General features: G+C 29.4%; 3 protein-coding genes across 7 annotated transcripts; 1 reads left to right on the forward strand and 2 right to left on the reverse strand.

Annotated features, from left to right (window-relative positions):
• Window positions 1-952: 952 nt before the first annotated feature.
• Window positions 953-5,145, reverse strand: LOC105258021 (vacuolar protein sorting-associated protein 35). 2 transcript variants are annotated; one of them, XM_011269064.3, is made up of 12 exons: window positions 5,056-5,145; window positions 4,210-4,408; window positions 3,969-4,092; window positions 3,681-3,876; window positions 3,416-3,610; window positions 3,245-3,328; window positions 2,918-3,154; window positions 2,568-2,716; window positions 1,998-2,484; window positions 1,510-1,929; window positions 1,293-1,436; window positions 953-1,220 (listed from the first exon to the last, which is right to left on the reverse strand). In XM_011269064.3, the coding sequence occupies exons 1-12, from the start codon at window positions 5,056-5,058 to the stop codon at window positions 1,041-1,043; spliced, it is 2,418 nt and encodes an 805-aa protein (XP_011267366.1). In that variant the 5' UTR covers window positions 5,059-5,145; the 3' UTR covers window positions 953-1,040. The 2 variants fall into 2 exon arrangements, with proteins under 2 accessions (XP_011267366.1, XP_011267365.1); XM_011269063.3 differs by having other exon boundaries at window positions 4,210-4,429; window positions 5,056-5,141.
• On the forward strand, window positions 4,445-14,969 carry LOC105258019 (multidrug resistance-associated protein 7). Of its 2 annotated transcripts, none has more exons than XM_025412254.1 (17): window positions 4,445-4,462; window positions 8,350-8,488; window positions 8,577-9,335; window positions 9,520-9,777; window positions 9,898-10,174; window positions 10,262-10,485; window positions 10,680-10,917; window positions 11,002-11,270; window positions 11,356-11,577; window positions 11,640-11,851; window positions 11,950-12,805; window positions 12,874-13,100; window positions 13,219-13,725; window positions 13,831-14,022; window positions 14,102-14,345; window positions 14,431-14,570; window positions 14,704-14,969. In XM_025412254.1, exons 2-17 carry the CDS (start codon window positions 8,351-8,353, stop codon window positions 14,819-14,821), a joined length of 4,881 nt encoding a protein of 1,626 aa, XP_025268039.1. In that variant the 5' UTR covers window positions 4,445-4,462; window position 8,350; the 3' UTR covers window positions 14,822-14,969. The 2 variants fall into 2 exon arrangements, with proteins under 2 accessions (XP_025268039.1, XP_011267359.1); XM_011269057.3 differs by lacking the exon at window positions 4,445-4,462 and adding an exon at window positions 7,663-7,809.
• On the reverse strand, window positions 5,572-7,676 carry LOC109610486 (coiled-coil domain-containing protein 97). Of its 3 annotated transcripts, none has more exons than XM_025412256.1 (4): window positions 7,607-7,676; window positions 6,392-7,402; window positions 5,773-5,938; window positions 5,572-5,693 (listed from the first exon to the last, which is right to left on the reverse strand). In XM_025412256.1, the coding sequence occupies exons 2-4, from the start codon at window positions 7,291-7,293 to the stop codon at window positions 5,649-5,651; spliced, it is 1,113 nt and encodes a 370-aa protein (XP_025268041.1). In that variant the 5' UTR covers window positions 7,294-7,402; window positions 7,607-7,676; the 3' UTR covers window positions 5,572-5,648. The 3 variants fall into 3 exon arrangements, with proteins under 3 accessions (XP_025268041.1, XP_025268040.1, XP_019885173.1); XM_025412255.1 differs by lacking the exon at window positions 7,607-7,676 and adding an exon at window positions 7,471-7,577; XM_020029614.2 differs by lacking the exon at window positions 7,607-7,676 and having other exon boundaries at window positions 6,392-7,443.
• Window positions 14,970-15,643: the final 674 nt, after the last annotated feature.

A 15,643-nucleotide genomic window follows, 5' to 3' on the forward strand; every position in this document is an offset into this window, starting at 1 on the left:
TTATCAGAGGGAGATATATGTTCTCTAAGAACATTCATGTCCATGTTTTTAATATCTATAGAGAGAGTATCCCAAAGATCACCTAAAAGTGGGCCATGACCATGGCCATGACATCTCGATCAGTCTTCTCTCTGACAAAAATCAACAAACAAGAATAGACAATCAATCGCGCTGATTTTGACTCACCAATAATGAGCAAATCATGCGGTGGTAGATATGAGACGAGCTAGCGACAATCTCGTATTTATTAAAGAACATGTTTTTTAATAAAATCTTTTGTTTATTTACTAATTTTTATTTATAATTATTTATGATTTTTAATAAAATGTAAATAAAATGAGAATAAAAAGCCATTTTTTAACATTAAATCTTTTAATGAGATCGATGAGTCGCCCAGTAGCGCGTTTATCTTGACGTGATTTTTTATTTTTTACAATATACTACCATCTAATCAATAAAAAAGAAGAGAAAAGAAATGGCACTTTATAATAATTTATATTGGCTTCTGTCGTATCAGGGACAACTTTGTCACTATGGATGATGCAGATATTGAGGATCTGAGATGCCCTAGCAGAATCATACGACAAATGGGTACATACATATCCATTTTTTATTTTTGTAAAACACTTAAATATTATAAAGCTATAAAATCAAAATATTGTCCAGAGAATTGATTTAATTCACGGTTATCCATTTAAATCCTTTTAAAATTTTAATAGAATTTTATTTTTAAAATTTTAATAGAATTTTATTTTCATATATATATAATTCAATATATACATTTATCCAAGTAAGAAATAATTGTACAATATTGATCTGAATTATAACAATCACAGTTAACTACTTTCGAGAACTAATGAGTCACTTTATTATATATATAATTTGTAATCCTGTTTTTAATAAAGATAAAGATTAAAAATTAAGTTAAAAATAAAAATTAAAAATTGGATGCTAATTAATGCTAATTTTTTGATACTATCGACCTATAATATTCTAAAAATCTTTTATTTACAAAATTACAATACGCCAATTCTATGCAATTAAAGAACAAGGCCTTGATAAGAAAGTCCATCAGAGTCTGCTGATTCCATTCTATTTCTTAAATGTTCCAATGTATTTGCCAAATGTTTTTGTATTTGATCAGTTTCCTCACTTGCTTCTAAATTAGGAAGCTCTTCTCTAATTTTTGCAATTACTTGATTCAATATTTGCACAGTCACCTAAAAAATAATCAAATTAAAAAGGACAACTTACATAAAAAATAAATTGATATACTATTTTGTGAATCTTACAGCAGTATTTCCTTTCTCGTAGAAGTAAATGTAATGATTCAGCAGTTCTACATACAATTGCACTTGCACCGATGTATCCATGCATTGGCTCGCTATCCTAATACCTTTTTTCAAGCAATCTAATACTTTACCACCTTCTTGCATCTGAAATTATATTTCTCATGTAATTTATCTCTCAAATAATCGAGACTATAAATCGATGTATATTCTTATGTACCTCTTTTCCACCTGTAGCTAAAGATTTTCCTGACCAAAATATATGTGAACAAGTAGCGACTCCTCTACACTGATCAGGTTTTCTCAATAATTTACTAGCATACAAAGCGCATTGATTACGCACAGGTTCTGCGTTTTCTTCACCAAAACAGCTCATTTGTTCAAACGTAGCAATGATCAAAGTGATCGCCGCAAGCTGTGCCTTTGAATCGCTTATTTCATCCTCATATATTGAAAATGCTTGACTCATAAATTCATAAGCTACCATCTCAAAATTATCAAAACGGATTTCGCCGATTGCTATTGCACCTTGCAGAAATAGTCTCAAAGGTAATTCGGCTAATTCAGCCTTCATCAGTGCAGTGATAGTCGTATGACAGAATTGAAAAATTTTTTGACATTTTTTTTGCCACATTTCATCCTGAAAAAGAATGTAACGTCAGTTGATAGTTATGACAATGATCTCATTTTAGATATAGAATTACAAACCTGATCTTTCAATGCTTTATATGTAAAGGCCAATTGATAACTTTGAAAGATTATAGGCGGCAAAGTATACTTAATTCTTTTGTTACCACCAGCACTGAAATGTTTCCTTGCAGCACTTAATATCATATATTGTTGATCCGGCGTTTCCGATTTGAAATGATGTATTAGTCTGCCAAGCAGACCTTGTTCCTCAGCGAAATCTTCAGGATCTTCTTCTATGTTTGGTTGATCCGGCTGATCTTGTACCAATGGAGCTACCATAGAGAGCACTGCATCCACTTGTTCTTGCATCGGTATCAATGTTTCGTTTTCCAAAATATTTGTGATTATGTATATGGCTAGCGATTTTCTACCCTCATAATCAAAATAATCCAAAAGAGGCGCATAATGCTCAAGTTTAAGCACAGTTAATATATTTTTATAATTATCTACAGGAATTTTCATTAATCTTACTAGTTCTCTTGAAACGGCACTATTATATTCCAGCCTGGGAAAAAAACAGATGTTTAATGTACAAAATATAAAAATAGCTGCCCCCCAACATTTATAATAAATTGCTCTTAAACTTACTTATCAACATTTTGTTTTTGGAATATTTGAACTGTTGTGAATAAAACTTTATCCACATAATCTACCCGATCTGGATAGCATTTATGTGCTAAGTTTATGAGAGCTACTTGAAGAGATACAATATCTTCAGGAGGCATATCTTGCCTTGTCTATAAAAAATATATCTAATCAAATAAATAGTACAAATACTTAAAGTGTAATATGTGAGATATCTTGGAATCATTCTCAGACTTAAACTAGATGGTAAGGAATTTCTTTCTATCATAGAATTGTCAAATATTGTGCAGTATCTAATCATCACTGAACAGCCATTAATACATGTAATAAAGTTTATTCTATTTAGTGGATACCTGTATAATAATAGCAATCTGATCGCTAAATACATCAAAAAGTTTGACATCTTGTGGAATTCCTGAGACTTGATTAGGACTTCCCGGTCCTCCTACGCCATCAGATCTTTGACTAAAGGCTGCAAGTCTATCGATTAATGATATAATAATATTTTTAACATTCACTCCATTTTGCAATTCTGCACAAGACTTTAAGAATGCATTTAATGTTTGTAAATGGAATTCATCAGGAAAGACCTAAATATAATTTAAAAAAAAAAACAAAATTATTTTTTTCATTTTTATTATTTTTAAGATAAAATATTTGTGGCATATAAAAAAATATACCTGAATTATACATTCCATAAGATATTCCTGTGCTATGGCATCTCTACAGCTAACAACCTGTTCCAATATTCCTGGTAGTACAAGCTAAAATATATTTGTAAATATAATTTTAATAAAATTCGATTAAAAAAAAATAAAAAGATTTTGTGTATATATGTGGATGTAATATACCTTTTTATATTTATCCAATGTTACAGATTCCAATTGACTAAGTCGTACAAGATTTGTTCCCACAAGAATTCTAAGTTCTTCCCTTTCTCTTTCTCTTCTTTCTCTATCTCTACTATGACCTTGATGTTGCATGCGTACCCATAATTTATTCATTTCTGCAAAATTCATCAGAACAAAATCTATGCTGTCACGAACCTAAAAATAAAGTTTTAAAAATAACAATGTATGTAGAAAAGAAAGATTTCATTATTTATAGGATACATACGGTCCCATCTTCATCATCACCTTCAGTGACATCTGGTAAAATGTTCCTTGTGCATTGTAGCAAATAATTTCTTAAAAATAAACCACGTAACGGATGTTGTACACCTCTGCACATTTCTACAAGATCTCTTAAAAGATCCCTTTTTAAACCAGGAGTTGTTTTGATATAAACCAAACCAACAGTAATAAGTAAGTAGCTGTAATGTTTATTAGATTATCTCACTTTTCACAATCAGAAAATGATAATACAGAGTTTTATAGCAGATAGCAGTTTGAAACAGATACGTACAGTCTTGGTACAATATTGCCAACATATTGTACTAATTCGTAAAGATCTGTAACCTTTCTTCCTTTTTGAAATTCATCCAACAAATAAAGTTCTAAGTGTCGTAGTTCATCTGTTATTGCCATATCTAATAATAATTGTTATAAGAAATATCTATATCTATATCAAATATACCAAAGCCAAATACTTGTATTCAATGTTATAAATCAGAAAGTCATTGAAATTAAATAATTAATAAGGATACACAACTCATAATAGCTCTTTGGACTAAGAAGAGAAGTCCTCAGTTCTCCTAACATAGTGGAGGCATGTTTTAGCGCATCCATCAGTTTAGCTTTGTCCAAACAATGTTTCATCTGAAAAGCTTGAACTTTAACCACCCCGATAGCATCTTCCAACAACTTCTCTTGCTCCTCCATTCCTGTTATGGCAGGTGTCATTGGCTGCGAAAAAAATAAAGATACCTACCAGGGGGACACCAGGTAGTACCACACTAGGTAAGCCATACAACTCAAGCATGCACTACAAATGCTTAACCATTGGAGATACATTACTTGAAACAAGCTATTAAAATTATCTCCTCGTGATTAAAGATAGACATTGAAAGGCAAAATCTATTTTTTAGACACATATTAACACAATATATCAAAGATTAATACTTTCTATATAAATGCACATTTATCTACAGTAAAAACACAATAATGTATAAATATATTGAAAAGTGATATATATTTGGAAGTAATTTTCTTCTAATATAACATAGGATACATTAATTATAATGATATGTGATAAGATTGAAGCGTATAAAAAATGTCTTTACAGTTTTTTGAACGCCAATTAATTCGCATAGAAACAAGAAATTAATTTTTTATTAATAGATAATTTCTTTAAATTAATTCTTTTATTTTCACATATTATTGCCTTTTGAAAAATCTTCGCAAAACAATTTTTTACAAATTTTTTGCAACATATAACCTTTACAACACTAAGCTAATTTTCATGCGACAATCACCACACGAATATAATCCACAACGGAATATTTACTTTTGCGAGCAGCATTGCAAAATATTTGAAACACTACGATTCTTACCATTTTCTTGAAAAAAGTACACAATTAATCGTCGTGCACTTCCGACTTCCGATACTCGTTTTGACAAGACACCAGACACGTTCAGCTTGGCTAGAATTCCATATGATTCTATAGAGATCTCTGATTGGTTTTGATAGATAATTAATTTACGAGTATGTGTTTCAACTTGAATGCAAATACATAAATTACAAATTAAATTAATAAAATTAAGATAACTAATTCTTCTTATTTGAAGTAAAAAATAAAATTAAATAATTTGTAACGGCAAAAAAGAATAAAATACAATAATAATAAATAATCGATAATTTTCGTAAATTATAATAAAAGACACTACATATATTTAATTAATGTTAGATAGAGAAGAACATTTACAACAAAAAAATTGTACAATTCATACCTTTCTCAAATTAATAATATTAATATTTTTATAAATTAAAATAAATAAATATTTTTATAAATTAAAATATAAAATTTTTAATATTTTTATAAATTGAAATGCAATAAGGAAAGGGGTATAATATTATATAATGAATATATACAAAACTGAATTACATATAAATGTATTTATTATATATAATCTAATGTATGCTGGGCTATGTTGGATTATCCAAAGAATGTGAATTTGTAGGTATCTGTTCCTAATGGATAAATAACCTTTCTATGAATCAATGCCAACAATAGCGCGAGGCAATTGTAAAGTATAAAATATTATTTAACCTTCAGTGTTCTCATATACGCATCCAACTCATCTTCTGATTCGTTTTGATCATTATATTCATTAAGTGGAAGAACAATTGCAGGGTCTTCAGAATCAAAATACTTTTCTTCTTCGTCTTGATTTTTTAATTCTACATTATCATAAGCTTCATTATCATCCACAGTGCTGAAAATATATTAAGAAAATATCTGATAAAAACAATTGTTATCTTTAAATATCTAAAAATATTCTGTAGCTTTCTATTTATTTAAAGCTATTGTAAAAAATAAAATATGACATATATGTGCATAATGGGAAGGAAAGATATATACATATTTTGTATTCAAATTCATTTTAAAAACTATTTTATGGATATAAATATAAGTTAATATTAGTTTATATCTTTCATAAAATATTTGTATATATATTTTAAGAAAAATCATTATGCATATATAAATATATAAATTTTGGTTTAATCATATAAATTATTTTAAATATGTTATTAATTAAATTTTAAATATATATTATTAATAACCTCTTTCATTATATAAACTGTTATTAATATAAGTAAAAAATATAATATATTTGGAAACTTCCCCAGATTGTATTTACATTGTGTGATTAATATAACAAATATACCTATAGTCAAAATCTCTATCTTTACCATCCAGGAAACTCTCATACATATTTGTAATAAACTCTTGCCTCAGTAATTGTATTTCTTGATTTGATATTATATTATTTGATAGTTTTTTATGTTTGCCTTTGTCAATTATTTTATTTAAATTTTCACCCCAATGAGAATTAAGCTGTTTATTAAAGTTTGTTTCAGATATCTCTCTACTATTATCATCTTCATCATCATCATCTGAATCATTCTCCTCTCGTACTTCATTCTCCTCTTCCTTTTGAGATTCCAGACGCTTTTGCAGTTTGTCCCTTTCAACAGTCTCCATAAGTATATCAATATAATTTGCACGTGTATCAATTGCGTCTCTAGTTTTCTTTTGCTCTTCTGTCAGATACTGTCCTACCAAATGTTCATACAATAATGGATTCCTCTTCATCATTTCGCATTCGCTGAAATATTCTCCTTTCTCTATCAATACCTTCAAAGCTTCATATCTTTTGTTCCTGACATCAATACGTCTTGTAGAATTATTAAAATATCTCTGCAGTCTATTTATATGATAAACCGTCTCATAATCCTCACTTTTACTAAAATATTCCAAGTGCTCCACTTTTAAATAGTGTCCAAATTTGGATAAGAATAAGCAGTGATTCTTTTTCAACAAGTTTTCAGCTGTGGCACGCTTCTCCTTATACGTTAATTCAGGTTCTCCCTTTTGCTGACTCTTAAAAATTGCTTTGCTGTTGGCCACATGATTTAGGATCTCCTCCTCAAGAGTATATTTTGCATCTACTATAGGAAAATCGGTGCTCTGTTTTTTGGTACTATTTTCATTCTCATTACATGATATATCTTCTTTCATTTCCACGATCATATTCCTTTCAATTTGTGATTCTTCGGCCTCTTTCATCAGGAAATTATATTTAATTCAGGAAATGAAATGGACTTGTATACGTCGACTTATCAATCAGATTTATATCATTCGTATTGTAGTCTAGTACAATAGAGAAGAGCTCGATCTAAATTATGCACACAAAGAATATGTATATATATATATATATATATATATTCTTTACATCACATTTACTTTGTTATTTCTCGAGAGATTACACTTGCATTTCTTTATTGTTGTCACTGGCGATAAATAAGATAAAGAACGTGATTTTTTTATCTAAATATATATGTTCGCGTATATATTCTCTCATATATTTTATTTTCAATACTTTGCAAAATTCACTGGACAATCAATCGTCATTCTAAGTTTGCATCACACTATGCGTCATACTGTCAAGGGGAACTTAACCTGTGAATGTTCGTCGATATGAGAGCCCAGAAACAAGATATAATGCAAACGAGAAATCGTGATAAATATTATAGTGCTTATTAATATTGCGTGCTTTAGTATTTATGGCTTTTTAATTAACAGGTAAATGTTTGCATAAATTATGTTGTTTACTAATATCTCATTACCATCTTATCTGCTTATAATTAATTATCAGTTAGATCAATCGCACTCGATGGTGTCATTTTATACAATTTTTAATCTCTATAGTGTAACGTATCACTGTGATTTATTAACTATGCAATTTAATAAAATACCATATTGAGTATATTTGTAAGTAAAAGTGATATAAAACTTTGGAAACTGTAATATTATTAAACAAGATAACACAAATAATGTTTTATATATATATATATATATATATGTTTATTTTGTTTAAATATTCTTTATTTCATTTAACTTATTTTTAAGACATTTTTTTTATATTTTTGAATATATATATATATATATATATATATATATATATATATGTATATATATGTATAATAGCTTTATCATAATTTTGCATATGTTATTTATATTTAGTGTTTCAATCTGTTTTATTATATTTCCAAAAATATTTGTCTAACCTATTGAAAATGAACAATTTCTTATTCATGAATTAATTTTAATTATAATTTCTAGTATGGCAGAGAATTGGTTGAATGACGTAGAAAGATGGAAGTGGAATTGGACCGAATTATGTGGATCTAGCAAAAATATTAATCCTTTGAATCCGGAAACACATGACTTGGATGTATGTTTTCAACAGCTTTGTCTTCAGGTAATACGATCAAGTTTATTTTGCATTAAATTTGAAAGATAAATTAATGATTGATTTTTTTTTATCAAATTTATTTCTGAACTTTCAGATACCAGTATTAACTCTCATAGCTGTTGTCTCTGCATATTATTGTGGAAAAACAAACATATCTTCATCTCGACATCAGCACACTTACCATGCTATAAATATAAGAATTCTTATTACTATATGTCTTGTGATACTGCCTATCATAAGGGCGTATATTATTTTGACTAATACTACTATTTCTTTGGTGCATGATGAAGTGCAAGACTATAGTACACCAGTACCAAAAAGATTGAACATTTCCACTTATAGGAATATAAATCCATCTTTAGATGAAACAGATATTGTAAACAGAATACGTGATGGATTAAATCATACTATTAGATTTGCTAAATCAATTCTGTTGCCAGAGAGTAATGTTCAAAATACTACTGTAACTCCTGTTGCGCCTTCTATCTATAATTATGAGACGACACCAAAAATTACTGACAAATTTACTTCTGCTAAGCCAGTGGATTATTTTGTAGCAGGTACTGAAGGTTTAGCATGGGTTATGCATCTTTGTTTTATTTTAAGCTTGAAACGTGGACGAAATCCTAATCCACGAGGACCGGTATTAATACGAGCATTGATATTTCTTTTGATCGTTATTTCTGTGCTACTGTTACACAGTCACATCGATAATACGCCCAAAAATGATGTTTTGCCAAACTTATCACTAGGTTTTAGTATCAGTGTAGTTACTCTTTTGATATTGTATACAATAACATTGATACCGGGTGCCAGGCCGGAGCGCACAAGGGTATCATCTCGAAATGTCACAGTAAGCTATTATCACAGAATTGCCTTGCATTTTCATTAATCTCTATTTCTGGTCCTATTACGATTTTCCGAAAATATTTAAATTGCTTGGAATATTACTTAATTAAAATATTATTCATGATATTTAAAATCACTGCATTATTAATAAACAAAGATATTACAGTGACATAACAATGTATTTCTAGATAGGAGAACGCACTGCTCTACTGGGTAGTCCTAGTTCCTCATATGTACAATTTCCAGAGGAACAGGACTCAAATTACCTTGGAGTTGCTATGGAAGATGTTACTATGATTTCTAAGTTTTTGTTCCATTGGGTAACACCATTAATGGAAAAAGGCGTTAAGGGGTTATTAAATCATTCTGATGACTTATTTGATTTACCCTATCAGATTAGTACCAATGCAATTAGTCATAAAATTGACAAACATATAAATAATATGGTAAGCAAACATCTAGGACATTCTATAGTTTATTTAACAATATAACTTTTGAATATTTTAAGCATAATAATTATTTTATAAATTAGTTTTGTAATAATAATAATAATAATAATGTTGCAGCCGAAAACAACAAGAAATGGAATCGAAAATAATTCAGAAACATTGCTTCAGACAAATGTAAAAATAATTACAAAAAAAGTAACACTGTTTTACTTGCTGCATAAATGTTTCGGCTGGGAATTTTATGCGGTTGGAATATTGAGATTTATCGCAGATTCCAGTTCATTTATGGGACCAATATTGCTAAATAGATTGATAAGTTTTATTGAAGATAAAAATGAGCCAATCTCACATGGATATTTATATGCATCTCTTATAATATTTAGCGCTATAATTGGTAATTATAAAGTCAAATTTAATTTCAATGTTAAATATATTTATTACATTCATTATATAACAGCATAATATTTATATATACATACAGGTGCCTTTTGTAATACTCACTTTACATTCTGGATGTCTATTGTCGGTTTGAAAATTCGCTCTGCAATTATTACCTTGGTTTATCAAAAAACATTGCATTCTTCTAATATCGACTTAAATTATAGTTTTAATTTTGGTGAAATTGTTAATTTTATGAGTACTGATACTGATAGATTGGTCAATAGCTGCCCTAGTTTTCATACATTTTGGAGTATACCATTACAGGTAATTACATGATAATAATATGAATCTAATACATTTTTTCTATCTATCTATTTATCTATATATATATATATATATATATATATATATATATATATATATTATTAAAAGAATATATTTTTTTATATTTTACACTTTTTATATTTTACAGCTTTCTTTATTACTACTTCTTAAAAATATGGTGTTTATATTTTCAGTTATTCGTGACGCTCTATCTTCTACATAAGCAAATTGGTGTTTCGTTTTTGGCTGGTGTTGCATTTTCGATAATACTTATACCAATTAATAAGATCATAGCAAATAAAATCGGTAAGCTTAGCACTAAATTGATGGAATATAAAGATGAAAGAGTAAGGCTGATGGGAGAGATATTACGCGGAATAACTACAATCAAGGTTAATGTGTGGGAAGAACATTTCTTACGGAAAATTTTCAGTTAGTATATTTTCATATAGATAAATTTAAGAAAAAATTTCTTGCACTTAAATATATTTATCTAAATCTTTTTTTCTTACACAGAGCTAAGGGAGAATGAAGTGAAATATTTACGAGGTAGAAAATATTTAGATGCTCTTTGCGTTTATTTCTGGGCAACTACACCTGTTGTCATTGCGATATTAACATTTACAACATATGTATTGCTTGGAAATGAATTAAATGCTAAAACGGTTTTTACTAGTATGGCATTATTGAACATGTTAATAGGACCTTTAAATGCATTTCCATGGGTTTTAAACGGTCTTACAGAAGCATGGGTATCTCTTAAAAGAATTCAAAAAATGCTGGATGTATGTATATTTTGAAATTATAATACAAAGTGCAAACACTTTTATTGTTTTATTGTTAAACTCAGTTTCTATTCTATTAATTTAGTTACCTGATATGGATGCATCGTTATACTATACAGATATTACTCCTGATGTTGATCTATTACTGCAAAATGTGACACTAACTGTAAATCGTCCAAAGCATAATGATACTGCAAGTCCAAGAACTATAATCTCTCCATCTTCGAGCACTGACATTAAAAAAAGTGTTACCTTCGAAGATGACGATGTCTTCGCCTTACATAATATTAATTTATCTGTACAAAAGGTAAAAATAAAATTTATAATATTCTCTTTGAATGTAAATAAATATTTTCTTTTTTCACACAGGGACAATTAATCGGTATCATGGGTAAAGTTGGAAGTGGGAAATCTTTACTTTTAGATGGCATTTTAGCGGAAATAACAAAAACTAAAGGAATAATAGCAGTTAATGATGATCACAGAGGTTTCGGATATGTAAAACAAAATCCTTGGCTACAACGTGGTACAATCCGGGATAATATTCTTTTTGGAAAATCCTATGATCATAATAAATACAAGTAGGTATCAAGCGTCTTGAAATTGATGATATTAAATTTTTGTATTTTTTGTATCTTATATTAAATTTTTTATCTTATATTTTATGATTGTATAATAGGAACATTTTGAAGGCTTGCGCTCTCACGTCCGATTTGAATTCATTGCCTAATAAGGACTTAACAGCCGTTGGTGAAGCTGGGAATACTTTGAGCGGCGGCCAAAAGACGAGAATTTCTCTGGCTCGTGCTATATATGCGGATAAAGATATTTATTTACTAGATGATATATTAGCGACATTGGACGTTAAAGTTGCTAAACATGTATTTCAACACGTAATTCTAGGCTTGTTACGAAATAAAACCAGGATATTATGCACGCATCAGATTCAATATTTGATCCATGCAGATGTAGTCATTGAAATGTCAAAAGGAAAAATTATTAATCAAGGAAAACCGAGTGACGTTTTGCCCGATCTGGAAGATTATCTTTTATCGGAATCCATCGAATCCGACTTGGATATCGCGTCTATGAAGATAATACCCAATGAATTTAATCGATCGGAAAAGAACGAGATAGATCCGCTACTTGAAAAAGAAACTACTGAAAAAGGAACAGTACGCTTCTCAGTATACATGTATTATGTGAAGGTCATAGGACAATACTTGGCAATCTCAATATTTCTCTCTATGATTCTAATGCAAAGCTCAAGAAACATTACGGATTTATGGTTATCATATTGGGTGACTCATGCTAATACAACAGCGATCAATTCAACTGATATGTCTCGACCTGGAAAATTGCAATTCTATTACGATCATTATGGCTTGCATGATATGAAGTATTATTTAACAGTTTACATCTTACTAGCTGTATTTAATTCTATTTTTACTTTAATCAGAGCTTTCATTTTCGCATATGGTGGTTTGCAAGCAGCCATAACGACCCATAAGCAACTTTTGAAGATAATTATGCGGGTAAATATGAGCTATGAAATAATTCGCTCTTTTTTCTGATATCAAGTTTATTATGAAAATTGTTTCAGGCAAAAGCAATGTTTTTTGACATTCAACCGCTTGGTAGGATTATAAATAGATTCTCATCCGATACATATACGATCGATGATTCTCTGCCTTTTATTGCTAACATCTTGTTGGCACAGTTATTTGGTTTAGTTGCTACCATTATAGTTACAGCTTATGGGTTACCATGGATTTTTCTAGTATTAGCACCACTTATACCAATTTATCATTGGATACAAAATCATTACAGGTACAACTTTTTTCAATTCTCTACAAATATATTGTATATATATATATATATATATATATATATATATATATATATATATATATATATATAATTTTCTTCAAATTTTTTTTTCTTTTAGATTAACATCGAGAGAGGTAAAACGGTTATCCAGTATCACGCTGTCTCCTTTATATGCTCATTTTAGTGAAACTTTGAGTGGTCTAACGAGTATTAGAGCCTTTCGTACTGTACCTCGCTTCAAACAGGAAAATGAACTGCTACTAGAAGCCAGCCAAAAAACGCAATTCGCTTCTGTAGCTATCAGTCAATGGCTCGCACTAAGATTGCAATTTATCGGTGTTGCCCTTTTAGCCGGAGTTAGCATTATGGCAGTGTTGCAACATCAATATAACATAGCTGATCCTGGTTTAATCGGTTTAGCGATCACATACGCATTATCTGTAACCGGATTATTATCTGGAGTTGTAAATTCTTTTACTGAGACTGAGAGAGAAATGATTGCAGTGGAACGAGTTAAACAGTATTTAGATCATGTACCGACTGAAAATATGACGGGTACTAATCCACCTTACGCATGGCCTAGTCAGGGTGTTGTAGAATTTAGAGAAGTTGTTATGAAGTACAGGTAAAATTAGTTAAAATTTTTTGGATAAAAATAATACACAAGAGCCTAGCATTTAGTATAATAATTTAGTTAATTTAATAGTATTATAATTTGTTATATCTGCAGAGATCATTTAGCGCCATCATTGAAAGAGGTAACATTTATCACGCGACCAGCAGAAAAAATAGGCGTCGTTGGTCGCACTGGTGCTGGAAAAAGTTCATTATTAGCTTCATTGTTTAGATTGACAGAAATAAGTTTTGGGAATATATTAATCGATAATGTAAATATTCAAACATTGCAATTAAATGCGTTAAGGTATCTATAAATTTGCAAAAAGTTACCAAAAAAATAATCACTGTATATTAATAGTTATAAAAAAAGAAAAATATTTTAGATCCCGTTTAGCTATTATACCTCAAACTCCGTTTCTCTTCTCGGGTACTATTCGAGAGAACGTGGATCCATTGGACCAATATACCGATATGCATATATATAAAACTCTTGAAAAATGCAAGGTGCACTCTTTAGTTTATCGATTGGGTGGCTTGGGTGCAGTCTTGGATGAAGGTGGTAATAATCTCAGTGCTGGTCAGAGACAATTATTCTGCTTAGTCAGAGCTGTGCTACATAATGCGAAGGTACTTTTTTGTAATATTGTTCGAGAAAGCAATTGTTCATATATTAATGACTTGATATTTATTTACAATTATTTATCATCTACAGATCGTTTGCATTGATGAGGCCACCGCAAATGTAGATCAAGAAACGGATAAATTTATTCAAGCGACAATAAAATCTTCTTTCCAAAGTGCAACGGTTATTATAATCGCTCATAGAATAAAGACAATTATGCACTGTGATAGGTATTTTATTTTTTAACTCTAAACTAATTTTTACTTAATATAATCTGTTTGTAGACATAAAAGACTTTAATTGTTTATAATGTATATGTTTTGCTCTAATTTTCGTTTAAAAAATATTATTTTTTCTATTTAGAGTTCTAGTGATGGGTGATGGAGAGGTATTGGAATTTGACGAGCCAAATTTATTAATCCAGAATGCTGATTCTCATTTTTATCATCTGGCTAGTCAAGAATTTTCGGATCAAGAATAATTAAGCATATACGATTTGGTTATGCAGTATGATTCATGATAATAAATGTTTGTACATAATTGTGATTGTGTATGGTGTATTATATACATGATATGATATTTTTTAAGAGACGAATTATTATATTTTCATATGAATACAAAATTACGTTTTTAAAAATAAATTTAGGAAGCGACGTTTATAAGAGTAAACATTTTTTATTTATATATGCGAGAAATGTATATATTATATTAATATCAATGTTACTGTAAACACTAATCACGAAATTATCTAAAGTTTAATTAATGTTTATGGAGACGATATTCTGTATAAGTTGTTCATCTATATTTTGTATATAAATAAACATGCAATAAAAAACAAAAAAACATTCTAATTGATTTCCCATGCTTTATATAATTTAAAGGATAATCTCTTTCTTCACTAGGAATTTTGTTACAACTTTTATCTACCTATATAATTTTATAACACACAAATGTATTATTCCGAATTGCACTTTGATACAATTCATTTGAGTGATTAGCGCGATTTATATAGTAATTAAGAACGCAATTGCTCGCTGTTAAAGACGAACATTTTGCGATATTGTTCGCGGAGTTAATTAGCGCCCGGTAGCGCGTAAGCACGTGTTGCCAGTCACGTTTGCATGTCTGTGTTTGTCTGTGTGTAAGCTTGAGGAGAGAGAGCGGCATAATTTATCCCGTAATGTATCCGGCATTCAGCCATATGACATGACGTTTCCTCGCTGTCATCGTTATAAGGCGGCGAGAATTAATGAGCTGTAGCCTCGGCTAATTTGCTTCCCGTTTTTTAATTGCCTGAAATTTA

The sequence above is a fragment of the Camponotus floridanus genome, unplaced genomic scaffold (assembly GCF_003227725.1).
Source record: "Camponotus floridanus strain SB8 unplaced genomic scaffold, Cflo_v7.5 scaffold5, whole genome shotgun sequence".
Lineage (NCBI taxonomy): Eukaryota > Metazoa > Arthropoda > Insecta > Hymenoptera > Formicidae > Camponotus > Camponotus floridanus.

Excerpts from the sequence above, each read along its gene's own strand:
- LOC105258019 (XM_025412254.1), top strand. The coding sequence starts at position 8,351 with ATGGCAGAGAATTGGTTGAATGACGTAGAAAGATGGAAGTGGAATTGG. Across the intron at positions 11,852-11,949 it reads TATGATCATAATAAATACAA|GAACATTTTGAAGGCTTGCG; the intron begins GTAGGTATCAAG and ends ATTGTATAATAG. Across the intron at positions 13,726-13,830 it reads GAAGTTGTTATGAAGTACAG|AGATCATTTAGCGCCATCAT; the intron begins GTAAAATTAGTT and ends TTATATCTGCAG.
- LOC109610486 (XM_025412256.1), bottom strand. The coding sequence starts at position 7,293 with ATGAAAGAGGCCGAAGAATCACAAATTGAAAGGAATATGATCGTGGAA. Across the intron at positions 5,939-6,391 it reads GATAGAGATTTTGACTATAG|CACTGTGGATGATAATGAAG; the intron begins GTATATTTGTTA and ends ATATATTTTCAG. Across the intron at positions 5,694-5,772 it reads CGTATATGAGAACACTGAAG|GAACAGATACCTACAAATTC; the intron begins GTTAAATAATAT and ends TTTATCCATTAG.
- LOC105258021 (XM_011269063.3), bottom strand. Across the intron at positions 3,329-3,415 it reads CATTGGATAAATATAAAAAG|CTTGTACTACCAGGAATATT; the intron begins GTATATTACATC and ends AATATATTTTAG. Across the intron at positions 1,437-1,509 it reads TAGCTACAGGTGGAAAAGAG|ATGCAAGAAGGTGGTAAAGT; the intron begins GTACATAAGAAT and ends ATATAATTTCAG.